The sequence below is a fragment of the Coturnix japonica genome, chromosome 12 (genome assembly GCF_054131305.1).
Source record: "Coturnix japonica strain WE chromosome 12, WE-NBRP24, whole genome shotgun sequence".
Taxonomy (NCBI): Eukaryota; Metazoa; Chordata; class Aves; order Galliformes; family Phasianidae; genus Coturnix; species Coturnix japonica.
In genome coordinates this window covers 12,270,953-12,285,762 of record NC_140674.1, presented here as the reverse complement: position 1 = coordinate 12,285,762, position 14,810 = coordinate 12,270,953, and the positions used below count along the sequence as shown (strand labels likewise).

The 14,810-nt window shown below is 39.8% G+C and overlaps 1 protein-coding gene across 46 annotated transcripts in view; it reads left to right on the top strand.

The window, feature by feature from the left end:
* The window catches only part of DLG1 (discs large MAGUK scaffold protein 1), a 122,912-nt gene that overhangs the window by 21,933 nt on the left and 86,169 nt on the right, over positions 1-14,810 (top strand). For 5 of the 46 annotated variants that reach the window (XM_032446685.2, XM_085513572.1, XM_085513570.1 and 2 more), the window contains exon 1: positions 13,504-14,119. The exons of 40 other annotated variants lie outside the window; for them this stretch is intronic. In XM_032446685.2, the coding sequence (XP_032302576.2) occupies positions 13,928-14,119 (192 nt within the window). In that variant the 5' untranslated portion in view covers positions 13,504-13,927. Of the gene's footprint in view, positions 1-13,470; positions 14,120-14,810 lie in introns of those variants that run through there. One more of the 46 variants, XM_085513573.1, reaches the window with a different exon arrangement.

The following is a 14,810-nucleotide window of genomic DNA, read 5'->3' as shown; positions in this document are numbered from 1 at the left end:
TTCTGGTGTTATTCTTAGGTAATTTGAGACATTGCAGCTTGTCCAGAAGCACATTCTCAAGGAACATAATGAAACTAAACAACTTAAAGAATGTTGCAGAGATTTGGGGATACTTTTTATGAGATGCAAGGTAAAGGTGTTTATGAGTCTGTTTGATGGAGGAAAGCACAGGCTGATTGGAATGGGTGAGGTTCCCTCATCTGTCGCCAGCAAGAAGTCTTTATGGTGTCCAAGCTGTTGGTTTCTTGGAAGTGAAACCTACCCTTTAAAATCACAAGTTTGATTACAGTCATTCTTAGTGTTGCTGCTTTACTCCTTTAGGTACAGTGAGATTAGGATCAGATAATGATCCCAGTGAGCAGAAAAATGATTCATACAGAAAGTTAAGGACACTTGAAAACTGATTCTAGCAAGGAAGGATTGTGTTTCAGCCAGCATTGCCCTATGAGAGCTAATACTTGCATAAGTCCGGCTGTTCGCAGTGATGCTGCACGGAAGAGGAAGAGATCATCCTCTCTCCAACAGAAGTCTTTAGATTGGCTTAGGCTGATACTGCACTTCCACCTGGAGTTACCTACCACCTCTTAATCCTTCCTGGCTGTTTAACATGTTTAACAATTAGCTAAATGTTACTGTACTGCCTGGCATCTTCGTTTAAAGTGAAGCTTATGAAGTACTGTGCTTCTCTGTGAACATCGGTGCATCTGATGACTGGAAAGTTGTAGTCTAATGAAAAACAAATTCCTTAATGTTGTGCGTAAAACTGTGCGTACTTCTCTGTAAATTAATGCATATGACATCTGAAATCGGCTTTAAAGAAATGTATGATATGATTAGAAGTACTGTTAAATACTTCACTTTCCTCCTTACCACGTGAAAAAGTATTTGAGATGATTCATTGTTACTTTTTATTTCAGTGCAGCAAAGTAGAGAATTTGGTCAGGGATATGAATTTTCTAATGAATTTGAGAGATCTCTCCTAATTTGATCATTGTGCTGTATTTAATTAAAAATGAAGGTCTGTTTGTGATGGGCAAATAAGTCCTTAAGCTACTGCTTTTCTTCGCACTCATCCAGTGCAAAGAACATTGATTAATGCAGGGCTTTTTTCTCTCCTTATGTGGGCACATTTGGTTTGATGTAGGTAGGCAAATTTGCATCACTGCAACCATGGATACTATTAAGAGCAGGCACGTGGGCTGCACTTACAGTAATGACTTTATTTAAGTAACAGTTTTAAATGAGTACATGACACTTAATGATTTTTCATATCTGTGTGTTTTGTTTTTTTCCAGAAGAGCAGTTTTTGAGCAGTCTTTGTTAACTCGCTTGTTTAGTAGTACATGTTCAGTGAAATCATTACATGTAAACATCTGATCTAACATTTCTTCAAATAATATTCCTCGTAAGGCAGTAGTGCAAAGAAATGGTTGCTGGGTACAGTTTTTGTTTCAAAACCTCAAGAAGTGTCCATCCAGTCCAGCACCTTGTTACTGACAGTAGCCAAAATGTACTACCTTCAGAGGGGGGTGAGCACGTATGATGTGTTTCTTAGTAATGAAGAGAAAGATGAAGGTTTCTATTTTTTGCTTTTTATTTTGCTTCCTTCCCCAGGTTATTAAATCAGGAGTCACTGAAAATGCTGGTCACCCTGGCCAGCAGTGATGTGGCTGTGCAAGGCAGGAGGCTCTGTGGAGCTCAGACATGGAGCACAGCTCCAGTTTCTCCTCACCTGCTGCCTACAGGTACAGGATCTCTCCTGTGGAAGTGACCTCACCCAACCATCAAACTCAAAATGGGTCACTTAAGGCTTTAGCTGGTTGGGGCTTGTAAGCATCTAGCAACTGAGGTTTGGCACCTTTTCTGGCAACGTGGTCAGAGGATTAATTCTTTTTCATAAATACAGGCCCTTTTTTTCTTTTAATGCCTTTGGTAGCTCCCTCATTTACCTTCACCCTGTCTGTTTGAACATTATCTGTCTTCCTGAAGTGCACTACAAAGAATCAATGTTGGTTTTCTTCATAAACTACTCTTAGGTGTAAGAAGGTTGCTGCTAACTTTGCGTGAAGCTTTTGTTTCTCCAGGTTCCCTGAACCTTTCCTCATTGTGCTCCAGCTTTTTCACCATCTTGGTGGCTTTCCACAGGACTTGTCACAGTATTTCAGATATCCTATAACAAAGTCTATTAGAAGAGATAAAGAGAGGCTGCATTGTGAGTTTGGAAGTACTGTGAGTAGACACAGTAATGATGGAAAGAAATATGAACCAATGGAGGCAAGGCTGTGTAAATGGAAACAATTCCTATTTAGGCTTTTGTGTATAAAGCTGATGCAGAAATTACTGTCTGGACCCAAAGGAGGATGCATTCTTAAAATGGAAGAATGAATCCTAGAACTCCATGAATTTAAAATTATAGAAACATAGATGTGTGAGAAATAAATATATCAAAAGCTTAAATACTGTGAGCATTAAATAGTCCACAACAGCCCTTCAAAGTTGGCATCCGTAACTTCGTTTTGCCACCGTTTCCTGTCTTCACTAAAGAACAAATAGATTTCCAAATGTATTGGGTTGCCTATAGAACATGGTTGTCTGCTGAGCCAATCGAGTAGTGCAAATAAGATACCACTTGGCTTTGATCTGCCATCTGGTTATCATGTTGAAGAAATGGGTGCAGAATCAGTCATCATAAAAACTTTGGGAAGTGAAAGGAAAAAAAACCTGTGCATCACAGTAATGTTGGCAGTGTTGGCAGATGGTATGAAACTGCTACTGTATGTAAGCTTGCAGTATAAAGCAATGCCAAAGAAACAGCTGCCTGCTGGGATGGCTGGTAGGTGTCAGAACGAGGGATGGCTGCCTGCAGACTAAAGGATTGGCTCATTGGCATTCAGAATAGGAGATGAGGTGTGCTGTTAGGAGTGAGGAATGTGTACTGTAGGTGGACTTAAAGGGTATCTGACAAAAAAGATGAGGAATATAAGGAGAGAATACTGAACTTGTAGTCATGCTGGGAGAAATGACATCTCCACTGCAGGTATTTGTTGTGTTTGTAAAGACTACTTGAATTTTTATTGCCCAGATTGGACTTTGGCTTTGTGTTTCTGACTCTTAATAGCAAATAAAGTAGTTCAGGGTAATATGAACCAGCGAGAGAGTGGTTAAATCCAAAAGTTGGAGCTAAAGATCTTAAATAAATAAATAAAAATACAGTATTTCAGATTCCATGGACAGAACTGAGAGGAGACTTGTGCGAGTTCTGTGGATGAATAGATTTGAAGATGATGAGATGACTGAAGACAACAGGAGTGAGGAAGAAGTTGAAGATGACACAGAGTGACAGCAATGGAAATGATAGAGCAACCTGAAGCATAAAATCTGAAAAGCACTCTTAAGAAAGCATAAGAATATAAGCGAAAGCAAATATTAGGAAAATATCTAACTGTATATCAGTTACAAAGATACAGTAAGCTTTATCTGTGTAACTTCTCCTTAAAGGGTTTTTCTTAAATTATCATCTTTCTGTTGATGTGATATACTTCCAGCCACTAATGCCCTGGCCCAGAAAACCTGTGAGGGTGGCAGTTGCTCTGTATTTAGTAAACTTGGATGGCTCTCTTCTATATGGACTTGTCCATCTCCCCACAATGCACGTAAAATACAGGACAAAGGTATCAGTCTGTGACTTGTGCTTTATATGCAGGTTATCCCTAGAGACAATCTGTTTACACGTGTTTGCTTATTCTTTGTAAATGACCTAAGCATTTAGAAGCTTTAACTTGATTATTTCATTGATAAAGTTAATAGAGTTGCATAGCTCTTCAGGCAGGCATGCATCAGCAAAGTTGGTACTTGTTCTAGTCTGACTGAAGACGTGGGGTAGTTGAGCCAACTCTTGGCGTGTCTATATGAACCTGGTGAATGTTACCAGAAGATTTTGAGTCTTTGTCCTCAAGTTGGTACTTACTTGTTTGTAGTGGAAAGTAGTTACGTCTGGTTACTGCATGAGTTCTAGATGTGTCAGATTAGCAACAATGGCTATAAAATGCCAGTATTTTCAATACTGTCTGAGATCATGGTGTGGAATATATTTGGATTGGAAAAGATGCTGAATGCAGCAATAAAGGGGGGAAAAATCTGTCCTATATAAAATAATCCTTCCAAGCATTTTCCAAACTCCCTTCTGGAACACTTCATGTCAGAGGAGCTGCTGATTTCAACTTGAGTGATTCTATTTATTTATTTATTTCAGGTAGGATTAATGGGAGTAATAAAGTGAAGTGTTTATTCCTAATTTTACTCTGCTGTCTGTCCTTACTGTGGGAGAAGAGTTCTGTCTGTAGCTTCAGGTGTGACAGCGGCCTGATGTATCAGATTGCTGCAAGAGAGAATGCTTCCAGCCTCTCGCTCATGTGCTGGAAGCCCAGTAGAGTGCAGTGTGCTTTTCTGTTGGTTAGTGAGTTAAAGCAGCTTGTGGAGAAGCCTGCTCAACACTTGGAGCTATGAAAAAGTATCTGCTGGAATAGAGAATTGTAGTGTATGGAACAGTTAAATTGGCTCAGCTGCAGCTGAAAAGGCAGGTAAAATGATAGGGTTTAACAGATCAACCTTTCTGGAAGGAGAAGGGAGGAGAGCAACTATTCTCTCTTCAGGAGAACTGAAATGTTTGGTCTTTTTGGTGCTGCTCGTGAATCTGGACCCTCAGAGTGAGCAGCTCTGGCACAGTTTCCTGTTGTAACGAAAACTGGGAGAAAAGAGTGGGTGAATAAATATAGGGTTGCTCATAGCTGGGCATATGGTCTCCAGCACGATTCCTTCAGCAGGCAGGGTATTTAGGTTTCTTCAAAAAATAAACCCACAAAAAAGTACAGCCCAACCCCTTGCTCAAAAAATCCTCTCTAAAACGACATCCAAGTAGGGTTTTCTCTTTGTTCAAGTGTGATTGAAGGTGAGCTGAACTCACTGGCTGATTTTTCTTGTATGCCACTGTTGGTTCTTTTTCACAGGTGGGCACAGCACTTGATTTGCAAATGTGATGCAGTAGGTTTCAGCGGGGCTTTTTAATGTGAGGATTGCTTTTCTTTTCACTTTTTAATTTATTTGTTTCTTAATCATAGCATGATACGCTGTCAGTGAATATTACTCAATATTAACATAGTTTAATGAGTGGTGATTTTGTTCACCAGTCACTGCTGCATCTTGGGCTTGGAGGAGGGAAGGATATGCTTTAATGAAATGCTAATACTTAATGAAAGTGTGACTGAGGGCTACTGTCTTAAAGGTCAATGTGGGCAGAAGTCATCAGCATTCTCTGAACCCATCTGAATGCCCAATGGAGCATGAACAGTCCATAGGGCATTTTAGCTACAAAACCCATGCTGCCTGGATGAGAGATTCCCTTACATCCTTTGTACGTTCTCTAACAGTGGGTTTGCTTGTGCCTACATACCTTGTAATGAATGCTGTGAACATTTTTTGTCCTTCATCTGCGCAAGGCTGAATGTGCCACTCATGGTTTAGGCTTCTCTCAATTGTGCTGTTGCAATGGAATTGTCTGCAGTGAATTTGTTCTTACCAGTGTGGCATATCTTTCATACTGGAAAAAACAGCAGCTACCACCTGTTTGTGGTGCCTTTATTGCCTTGTCACAGTTGACACTCCTGAGGAGTGCTTTGCTTGTGTGTTGTGAGGGCTGTGCAAGCAGGGTAGCTCAGGAGCTTTCCTCTTGGACACAATTGGTTTCTTCTTTCTGTAGTTATTCTGAAATCCCCTGAATATTACAATACTGGACTCTTTTTCTTATGTGTAGCACTGTTGTATTACATAAAGCCTTTTATTATTTTTAACCTGCTGCTTTCGTCTTCCTTCAGTGCAGGCAGACAGCCTGTGAGTGCTTCAGCCACCGCACTGTTCTTTGTTGAAGTGGGACTCTGTACTTTAGAACAATTCAGATGAGGAGGAGTGGCAAATTCAGTGACTCATTAATAGTAAATGCATCTTAAGTCTCCTGTAGAAAATTTCCTTGAAATAATTGTGATATCTTATCTGATAGGCATCAATTTCCCTTTCTCCCCTCCTACTGGGTTGTTAACGATGTCACATGTACACAGCTGATGTTATGAAAGTAATTGAAATTCAAGGGAATGCAGGAAAGTGTGAGGTTGAGCTAGAAGTAGCAAGGTCTTTTAACTCTTTTCCTGATTTTAATTTTAATTGGTTGTGAAATACTTTTTAGAGACCATCCACACAACTTAGGAGATGGGTAAGTGCTGTTTTACACAGTGCTTTGTAATCACCACTCTGAACTGTGGGGGGAAAAGTGGAAGAGCTCATCTCAACTACAAAGGGAATATACTTCCAAAATACAAAGATAGCAATGACTTGTCAAACAGGATGTTAGAACAGGAACAATGTGAGTTAAATTAAAATAAATTGAAGCTGCAAATCAAAAGATTCCTGTTGCTAAATGTATTTATTTCAATGAAAGCCTTTTTTAATAATAATGTAGATAATACCAACTCATTATGATGGAGTTGGGTGATTTTGAAGATCATATTTGGTTGTTTATTAGGAGTTCATGTTGAGAAACTCAGCCGGAAGGTCTGTCTTACTTTGAGTAATTTTGAAGGATTGAATGGTGGGGGGTGGCTAGTAGACCCCATTATCAGAACCTCAGTTCTGATGCTTGTATAGCATAGGCTGTGATAGTGTACTGCTGTAAAATGGAGACTTTAGAAAATGAGATGGTTTACTGTAAGGTTGTCTCGTGTTTTACATCCTTATCTTTAATTGCTACTGGCATCAGATGAAGAAGCCCTTGTGAGTGGAGAAATGCTGCCCTCTACTGTTCTTATATGTTTTTTTCCTCAAGAGGACAAGCAGGAAAATGTGAATATCTGCATTTTAGGGAACTTGGCATGGCTTTCTAAGCCTGCCTGCTAAGAATCACAGGTTTGAAATATGAGGAGATGCTTCTGAAAGGTGGGGAAAAGTGTAGAACTATGATATGAGATTACAGGATACAGGTTTGCTGGTCCCCAAACTCTAAAATCTTGATGATACTTTGCATTATTTTATTCCCCACCAGGAGGAGTGGTCATGGCCCGGAGCCTGTTGATATTCAAGCTGCATTTGAAAAATGCTGTTAATATATTCTTTAATTCTTGGATTGCCATTTGTGGAGTCAAGAGCTGGACTCGATGATCCTTGTTGAGCCCTTGCCAACACAGGATGTTTTATTATCCTGCATTCAAAGTTCTTTGTGCCTTTCTAATTCAGAGGATTGGTGTTGCACTGCAGAAGGTATCACTTTATTTAAACATGTGTGCACACATATAATCTTTCTTCCTGCACCAACCAAACAAAAACGACTTCACAAAACGGAATGACTTTTATCAAGTGATTCTTAGCAAAACTTATCAGCCCAGATATACCAATGGACAAGGAAGAAGAGCTAATTTTGAATCAAAAGCAAAATGCAAAGAGTAGCATTTTTTTTTTTTTTTCTGTTTAGTTCAGTTTTACCTTGTATTGACTTGGAACAATGTGAGAAAAATGGGAGAAATGGCTTTTTGTCTGATTGCGGTTTTATAACAGATTTAAAAAGTTTTATACTAAGAGTTACTATTCTTTCAGCACAGCTTTTCTGATCAAATAGCTTTCTTCCACTTGGTTATTTAATAACTTGTTTGTCTTTTTAGTTGAAGTATGGTATTGTAGGTGTCCTAGAGGAAGGGGACGAAGACCTACATTTGCAATGGATACTGACTTTGCAGTAAATCCAAAGATACAGTTTCTCTCAAGAAGGAAAACTCACTTTTGAAAAGCTGTGCAGTATGCTTACCAGTAGCTGCTGAAGTTTTACAAGGGCAGGAAATGGGTTCTTCTTGAAGTACTGTGGCTTAGAAACATGGTTATGCAGGGCTGATGGGCAGGATTTAGTACGGAATCATTATTTGAGGTTTTATTTGTGAACAGGGTACAAGTCAAACCACTAGTTGCCGAAATGATGCAACGCGCCTCAAGCAAAATGACATGACACCCCCCTTCTAGCTGACATGACTTAGAGAAGAAATTGCAGGACCTTGGTATAGTCAGATCTCAGTGACTTGGGGAATGGGGTTAGGAGGCAATTCATGAAGCTCAGCAAGGAGTTGTGCCAAGTTCTGCAGTAAGTGCCGAGTAAAACCATGTGGTGGAACTGGGAAGGAACTGGCTGAATAGCAGCTGTGCTAGGGCAGATCTGGTGAAAGCTGAAGGAAAAAAAGATAGTACAGCTGTAAGTAGTTTAGGGTGCAGTTAAATGTGGCAGATAATTGAGCATCAGTAGGGTACTGTTGGTGCCCACGTTCTTTCCTGCTCTCAGAAAGCTATTCTATAATCGAGTTATGGTCTGTTCTCACAGTTTTTAGGTAGTGGAACTGGAGAAGTGATTTGTTTGCTTTCTCCATCTCTGCAGTGGAGGGAAATAAAATTGAAAAACAAAACAAAACCCTCTCAAGCCATTGTTAGTATTGTGCAAGCGTCTCATCTGCACTAGGTATGAGTGGCTCTTAGAACCTACTCTGGTGCTACATCAAAACAGTAGAGCAGAAACATGGCAAATTGCTGTCTTTTCTGAATGTTGAGTTGGGGAAGCATGAACAGCTATTGAAATGAATTTGGAGTAGTGTGAGGCATCACTGGACAAAAAATACATACAGTTGTATTTCCTCTCCCTGATTTTTCACTTTTTTTTATTAACCCTTTTGCCCTCATTTTTCCAGTGGAGGCACAGATGCTTGATTCATATGTTGAGTCACTCAACAGCAGTGCTGCTTGCCTTAGCTTCATTACATGAACAACATGAAAGACACTCCACAATTGACAACTGCTGCTCCAAAAGGAATTCTATCAAAAAGGTGGATTAAATGAATCAGATTCTGAGTAGTCCTTCAATAGCTGAGGGATCTTTAGTGCATTATTCATTCTACAATAATCCCTGAGAAAATGTTCTCTCATTCTACACCATGTCCTACCCCCTGCAAAACAAGTGTTTTAGCTGAGCAGTGTTTGCAGCATCAAGGCCTTCTCTATTGTATCTGCTGCTCCTGTAAGTAGGCAGGGAGTGGGCAAGTGGTTGCAGGGGACCCAGCTGACACCCAAAGGGGTCAAGGAGATTTTCCGTACTTTTTAATGTCTTGCTCTACAGTAAAACTGAGGAGTTCTTCTATTGTAGCTGTTGAGTGGTTGGGCATCAGTCCCATTGCCCTGCTCTGGGAGCCAGTGAGTGATTATCTTTGTGTCATTCATTTGTATTTTTTTTCCCCAACACTTATTACAGTTCCTTCATCTCAACCTTTGTGTATTATTTTTCTTGCCCCTGTGATTCTTTCCCTCATCCTTCCTAGTAGGATGTGAGCAGGTTGGTTGGGTGAGGGCCAACCTTCCAGCCAAGCTTGCTTCCACCACAGGCAGTTTCTGAACAGGTTTGATATGTTTGAAGTGGCGTAGTACTTCTTGACTTCAAGGATTTCCTATTTAAGTTGTGTTCCAACCCGAGTACAGTCTATTCAGGAGAAAGTCACTCTTTTGTTTTTTCTCACAAAGATGTTACCGATATAATGAAATTCCCTTTCAGCAGTGACTTTAACCAAGGAGATCAAGTAGATTTCCATCTGACAGGAAGAAAAAGGCCATAGTGTTTCTGTCTGCTGTATTTTCCTCCTTATTACTGGACCAAATTTGAAGTTTGCAAAAGGATCTGTTTTCAGTCCTACCTCGTTACAAATATGTTCTCTCTGGTTTTGTGCATGAGTTTGTGAAGTTCCTTAAGAAGGGCAGATGCACATCAGTGTTCTAAACTGAAAGTGGTCATGGTGGCTGCAATTTAAACCCTGTAGGTGTGTTTACATGCCAAGCTGTCAAAAAGGTGCTTCTGAGATAGAAATAGCTGCTGAAGTTAACTTTTACAGGAGGAATCTTCAGGTCATGGTGTTTTCAGTAAGTAAATCCCCTTGCCTAAAAGTTCTGTGCAGGTGATTTTTCTGGCAATAAAAAGCATGTAGAAACAAGCAGAACACTTCTTGACTGCTTCCTCAATTTGTTTCAATAGTCATTTTGCATTTTGGGGAGTAACAGTAGCAAAGCCAAAGAGCTTCATGGATGCAGTTAGCACCAGACATTGCAACTTACGAAACTAGTGTTCAGATTTCATTTAACCTTATAGAAATTGCTTACAGAATTACTGCTCCTTGAGTAAAGGATAGAGTTACAGTATATGAGGTAATCTTAAACCAGTGTCATAGCTTCCTTACATAAACTAATTTTGGAGTTCTGTGTATCCTCTCAATATCTGTATGTGCTAAGATTATGAGGAAAAGCGATTAAAATAATTTAATTGGATTTAATTAAATCGAATACTAAAAAGTATCTTTTTTTTCTTATGGTATTACACTAAGTATCCTGGAAGTGTACAAGTTCAAGGTATGCTTGGGGAGAACAGGTACCTAAACTAGAATTCCACCAGATTGACAGGTGTCCACAGTGATCCCAAGGGGGCATATTCTATTTAAAGCAATATGAAGGTTAGTATAGTCTTTTTTCCCTTTGATTTGCCATTCTGACCAAGTGATGTGTTTGCCAAATTAGACCTGTACTTCTTCATGGTATTGAAAAATGTCCAGGTCATCTTATCTTATGAGGTTGTTGATTCTTTCCCTATATTGTATGAGAACATGGATATATCACGTGGACTGATGAAAGGTACAAGTATGTGCAATCCGTCAAGAATCGGGGTAAACGCTCAACAGGAATATTCAGTTCCTGAAGGGATTGCAGTGTTGTTTTTTTTTTTTTGATACTGCATAACTCTTGATTATCTCAAGGAGTCTTGGAAGTAACAGCTTTGTTATTTTATGGTAATAACAAAATTACTTTTGCTTACTAACTGAAGATCGTAATGATGTTGGTATTTTTATTGGACTCGTGGGAGCCATGAGTGAAGATGTGTTATTGTCAAGAAAACATTCAAAAGAAATTTGAAATAAAGGCAATTCATTTTTTATGTGGCCTCTTTGTGAGCATGAAAAGTCATTTCATTAGTGTCACTTCAGAGTAAACATCAATTCTTTCTAACTTTCAGTTGCAATCAGAGTAATAGATACATGGGGAGATGGGAGAGTTCAAAAGTAGGTTTGAAATATTTTGAGTATGGGTGTTTATATAGTTTTATTCAGATCTCTGGAAGCTTTATGTTCACAGCTGCATGTTTAAGATGCCTTGGAGCGCAAATAATAGTTTCACTTGCTTAAAACAATTGCAGTGAAATTCTGAGATTCAGTCAACAAACAAGTTTAAGAATTGTATTTTTAAGCTTTTGTGACAAGATATGAGATGGTCAAAAGTTGCAATTTATGTAAAGATCAAGGCAATTTTGTCGTGTAACTGATTTGTTTGCCTAGAGCTGTAAAGACATGGCTGAAAGACTCAGATGTTACGTGGTCTTCATCTGCAATGTGGATGTAATTGCCTGAAGTTACTTAAGCTTTTTCTTCTTTCATATCTTACTGACCGAATCCTTTGTAGATATGTAGACTGTGCCTTCCACTTATTGATTCTTCTATGCCCATGGCACATTAGAGCTTATTTTTTCTGCATTGCGAAAAGCTATTTGTGCAACACTCCAGTTGCTTTTCCTCTTTGACTTTGTCATGAAATTGCCATGCATTTGGCTATGTATTTCAGCAGAAGTAATACTGTTGCAGTATGACTGGAATTGCGGCAATAAAATAGGCTGTTGATCTGTAGTGTATAGAAAAGGTGGTACAGCAACAATATTTTTTTCCTTTCTCATGTGTGATGTTTATGCTTATCTTTCTGTGCGCTTTGGCCTAGTTCTTCAGACAAGAGATTGTATGCTGTGACCCCCAGCCACCTGAAGGGAAATAGAGGGCTTTTCTAGATACCTCACTGATTCTATTATACTGAAGGTTCCTCTTGGATTTAAATGTGTATATGTGAGAGAAGCTTAACCCAACACGTGGAGACACAGAAGATGTATATATGTGTGCAGGTTACATACTTTCTTGTTCCACTTAAGATTTTTCCTTTGGTTTGCTACTGTTGCTGCCCATGATGCAGATGACCTACTGTAGGAAGCGAGGTCTTGGTTTTTTTGGTGAGCAAGTGTAGGTTGTAGTATGTGCTGGAAAGAAAGCTATGCTTGTTAGTGTAGCATCTTCTGCCAAGGAGGAGGTCCTCATGCAAATGAAGTTCATTTTGGGTTTATTGTGGGCAGAGTTGCACATTTTCCTCTGGACATTTGCCTTAGCTTTGGTTTCGTCAGTCTGCACGTTTGTTAAGTTGACTGTCTACAGTATAATTCATGAAGCTCCTTGTTTCTGAGCTGTAAGTGTGGATGTCCATTTTTCACTTCGTTACCTCAACGTGTGCTCATGAGGTAAACCAGGTGAAGTAAAAGGGAGATGACAGCAGGCTGCTGGAGACTTAAACTTAGGTGAACAGTCACAACTGAAAGGATGAGAGTAAACTTCTCTGGGAGTGTTCTGGGGGTGTGTGTGTGGAGAATTGAGTCTTTATAGGTTGTGATTTAAATAAAACCAATACCTCCATAACTATTTTTTATAATAAATATTTTAGCATATAATAGAAATCTCAAGGAACCTGTGACTGTATTTTCAGTTCCAGGGGAAAAGCCTTTTTGAAAACTTTTGTTTTTTAAATGTTCACTTGTACCATTGCTTTGTAATGAAATACTTTACTGAGAGTAGCTTGTAACCAAACTGATGAATACTCCAAATCATTCCTGACTTCCTTTAGACTTTTTTTTGTGGGGTGGGAGGGGAGGAAATTATAGCTTCTGATTTCTGAGTCAAAGAGACATGGCTGACCTCTTTTCAGTGGTCTGTGGGGATTAGGGCAAACATCCATAAACTTGAGCATAGGATGTTTTGCACCAGTATGTGAAGGAATTCCTTCACAGTGAGGGTGATGGAGCACTGTAACAGGCTGCCTGGGGAGGCTGTGGATTCTCCTTCTCTGGAGATGTTCAGGATCAGCATGGACCATCTACCTGTGCACCCTGCAGTAGGGGGCCTGCTTTGCAGGGGGGTTGGACTTGATGGTCTTTGGAGATCTCTTCCAGCCCCTGTGATTCTGTGATTTCATTGTGTTGAAGCTGGAGAATATTTGTGCCTTTCTGTTGCTGTTTAATTGCTTTTGTAGACCGCTAGGACTTTTACTCAGCAGTTAACATTTCTTAACGTTTCATTAACCTTGAATTTTTAATGCTAGAAAATGAGGATTAAATATCCCATAGCCATTCACTCCGTGGTCTGCTGAGAGCTCCTTAACAAAGCTGTTCAAACTGCAGATCAGCAAATATCCTGCTGCTAAGCTTACAACTTCCCCGGTTTTATAATTACACACATCTGATTTTAAAATGGGTTTTCACATGCTCATTGGTGCAGTGTGAAAGCACCTTGCGGGAAGCGTTGGACTGATCTCTGGCGGGCCGTGCGGCGAGTCCCTTACTGCAACATCTTGCCCCTCCCCTAAGCAACCAGCGCACACTGAGCCGAGCATCGTGGCTCTGCTGGAGTTGCTTCTATTTTCATGGAGGAGGAGATCGCAGACCTTGCACTGCAGCAGGTGGAGCAGCCGCGGTGGATCTAACCCTGGGATCTGGTGTGAGGATCTGAGTGTTACTTGGGGCCGCCGTACAGTTGTCGCTCCAGGCTGATGCTAATGTAATTACATGTAAAGCTGACTCGAACATTTTTAAAGATGGACACGGGATTTTTTTGTTTGCTTTTTTTAAGATCTGGTTTCTAGCATGGAGCAATTCTTTTTTTTTTTTTTTTTCCCCTGACGGATTCAAGCTGTTTTATATAAAGGCTTATTTCTGAACACTATGGACCTAGAATAAATGTCAAAGACAGGCAGCAAGCAGCGCTTACAGAGGCATTTTTCTGGAATCTCAGTCGTGGATCGATTGAAGTGCACAGGGTCTGAAAAAATGTCTCCTAGCATAAAAAACTTGGATTGTTTTTCTCCGATGCTATGCCACTGTAAAGTAGCATGTACCAACAACACAATATCTTTAATGTTTGGATGTAAGGTGGGTCTCTAATAGGACTTTCCTGGAATGTAAGCTGGATTTAATAGGCTGTGAATGATTGCCAGGATGTGTAGTGTGACTGTACCTTATTTCCGTTTAAATAGTGTGTGTTTTGTTCTATGTGTTACTTGGGTTTGGGGGCTCTTGGTGATTCTGACTGAAGTAATGAATTATCGTGACTACTCTTTAGAGATCCCTTTGAACAGCGTTTTGAATTTACTGAATGCCGCATGTAAAATGTCGTCATTCCCCATTAATCAGCATTAATCGTCGTGTAATCAGTTTATGGCACTTGGCTTTCATTTTCTTCAGCTGTGGAGAATTAAATACATGGGAGACTTGCACCGAGATGTGGGGCTGGAAATGCCTCCTGACATCATATTGATAGAAGCAAATGTTAGTGGCAGGTTTGGGTTTAACAGTCCCCTTGGGCATTTAGTCATTTTAGGACTCCATCAACTGTTTGGGTTTTAGAGTAATAAAACGTATGATTTCCTCATTCTCAGAGTAGGAAACAGTGTATTCAGTGCTGTTCAAACTGCTTTCTCCAGTGAAATTAACACATAAATTGAGGGTTGTATGAGAACCTGGCTGCTAGGAAGCCCCTTTAATTTTAATGTGTGCAAAGTTGCTTTTCAGACTGAGATTCAGCAGTCTTTGTCTCCAGAAGTTATTTTGCATGTTCAATGTT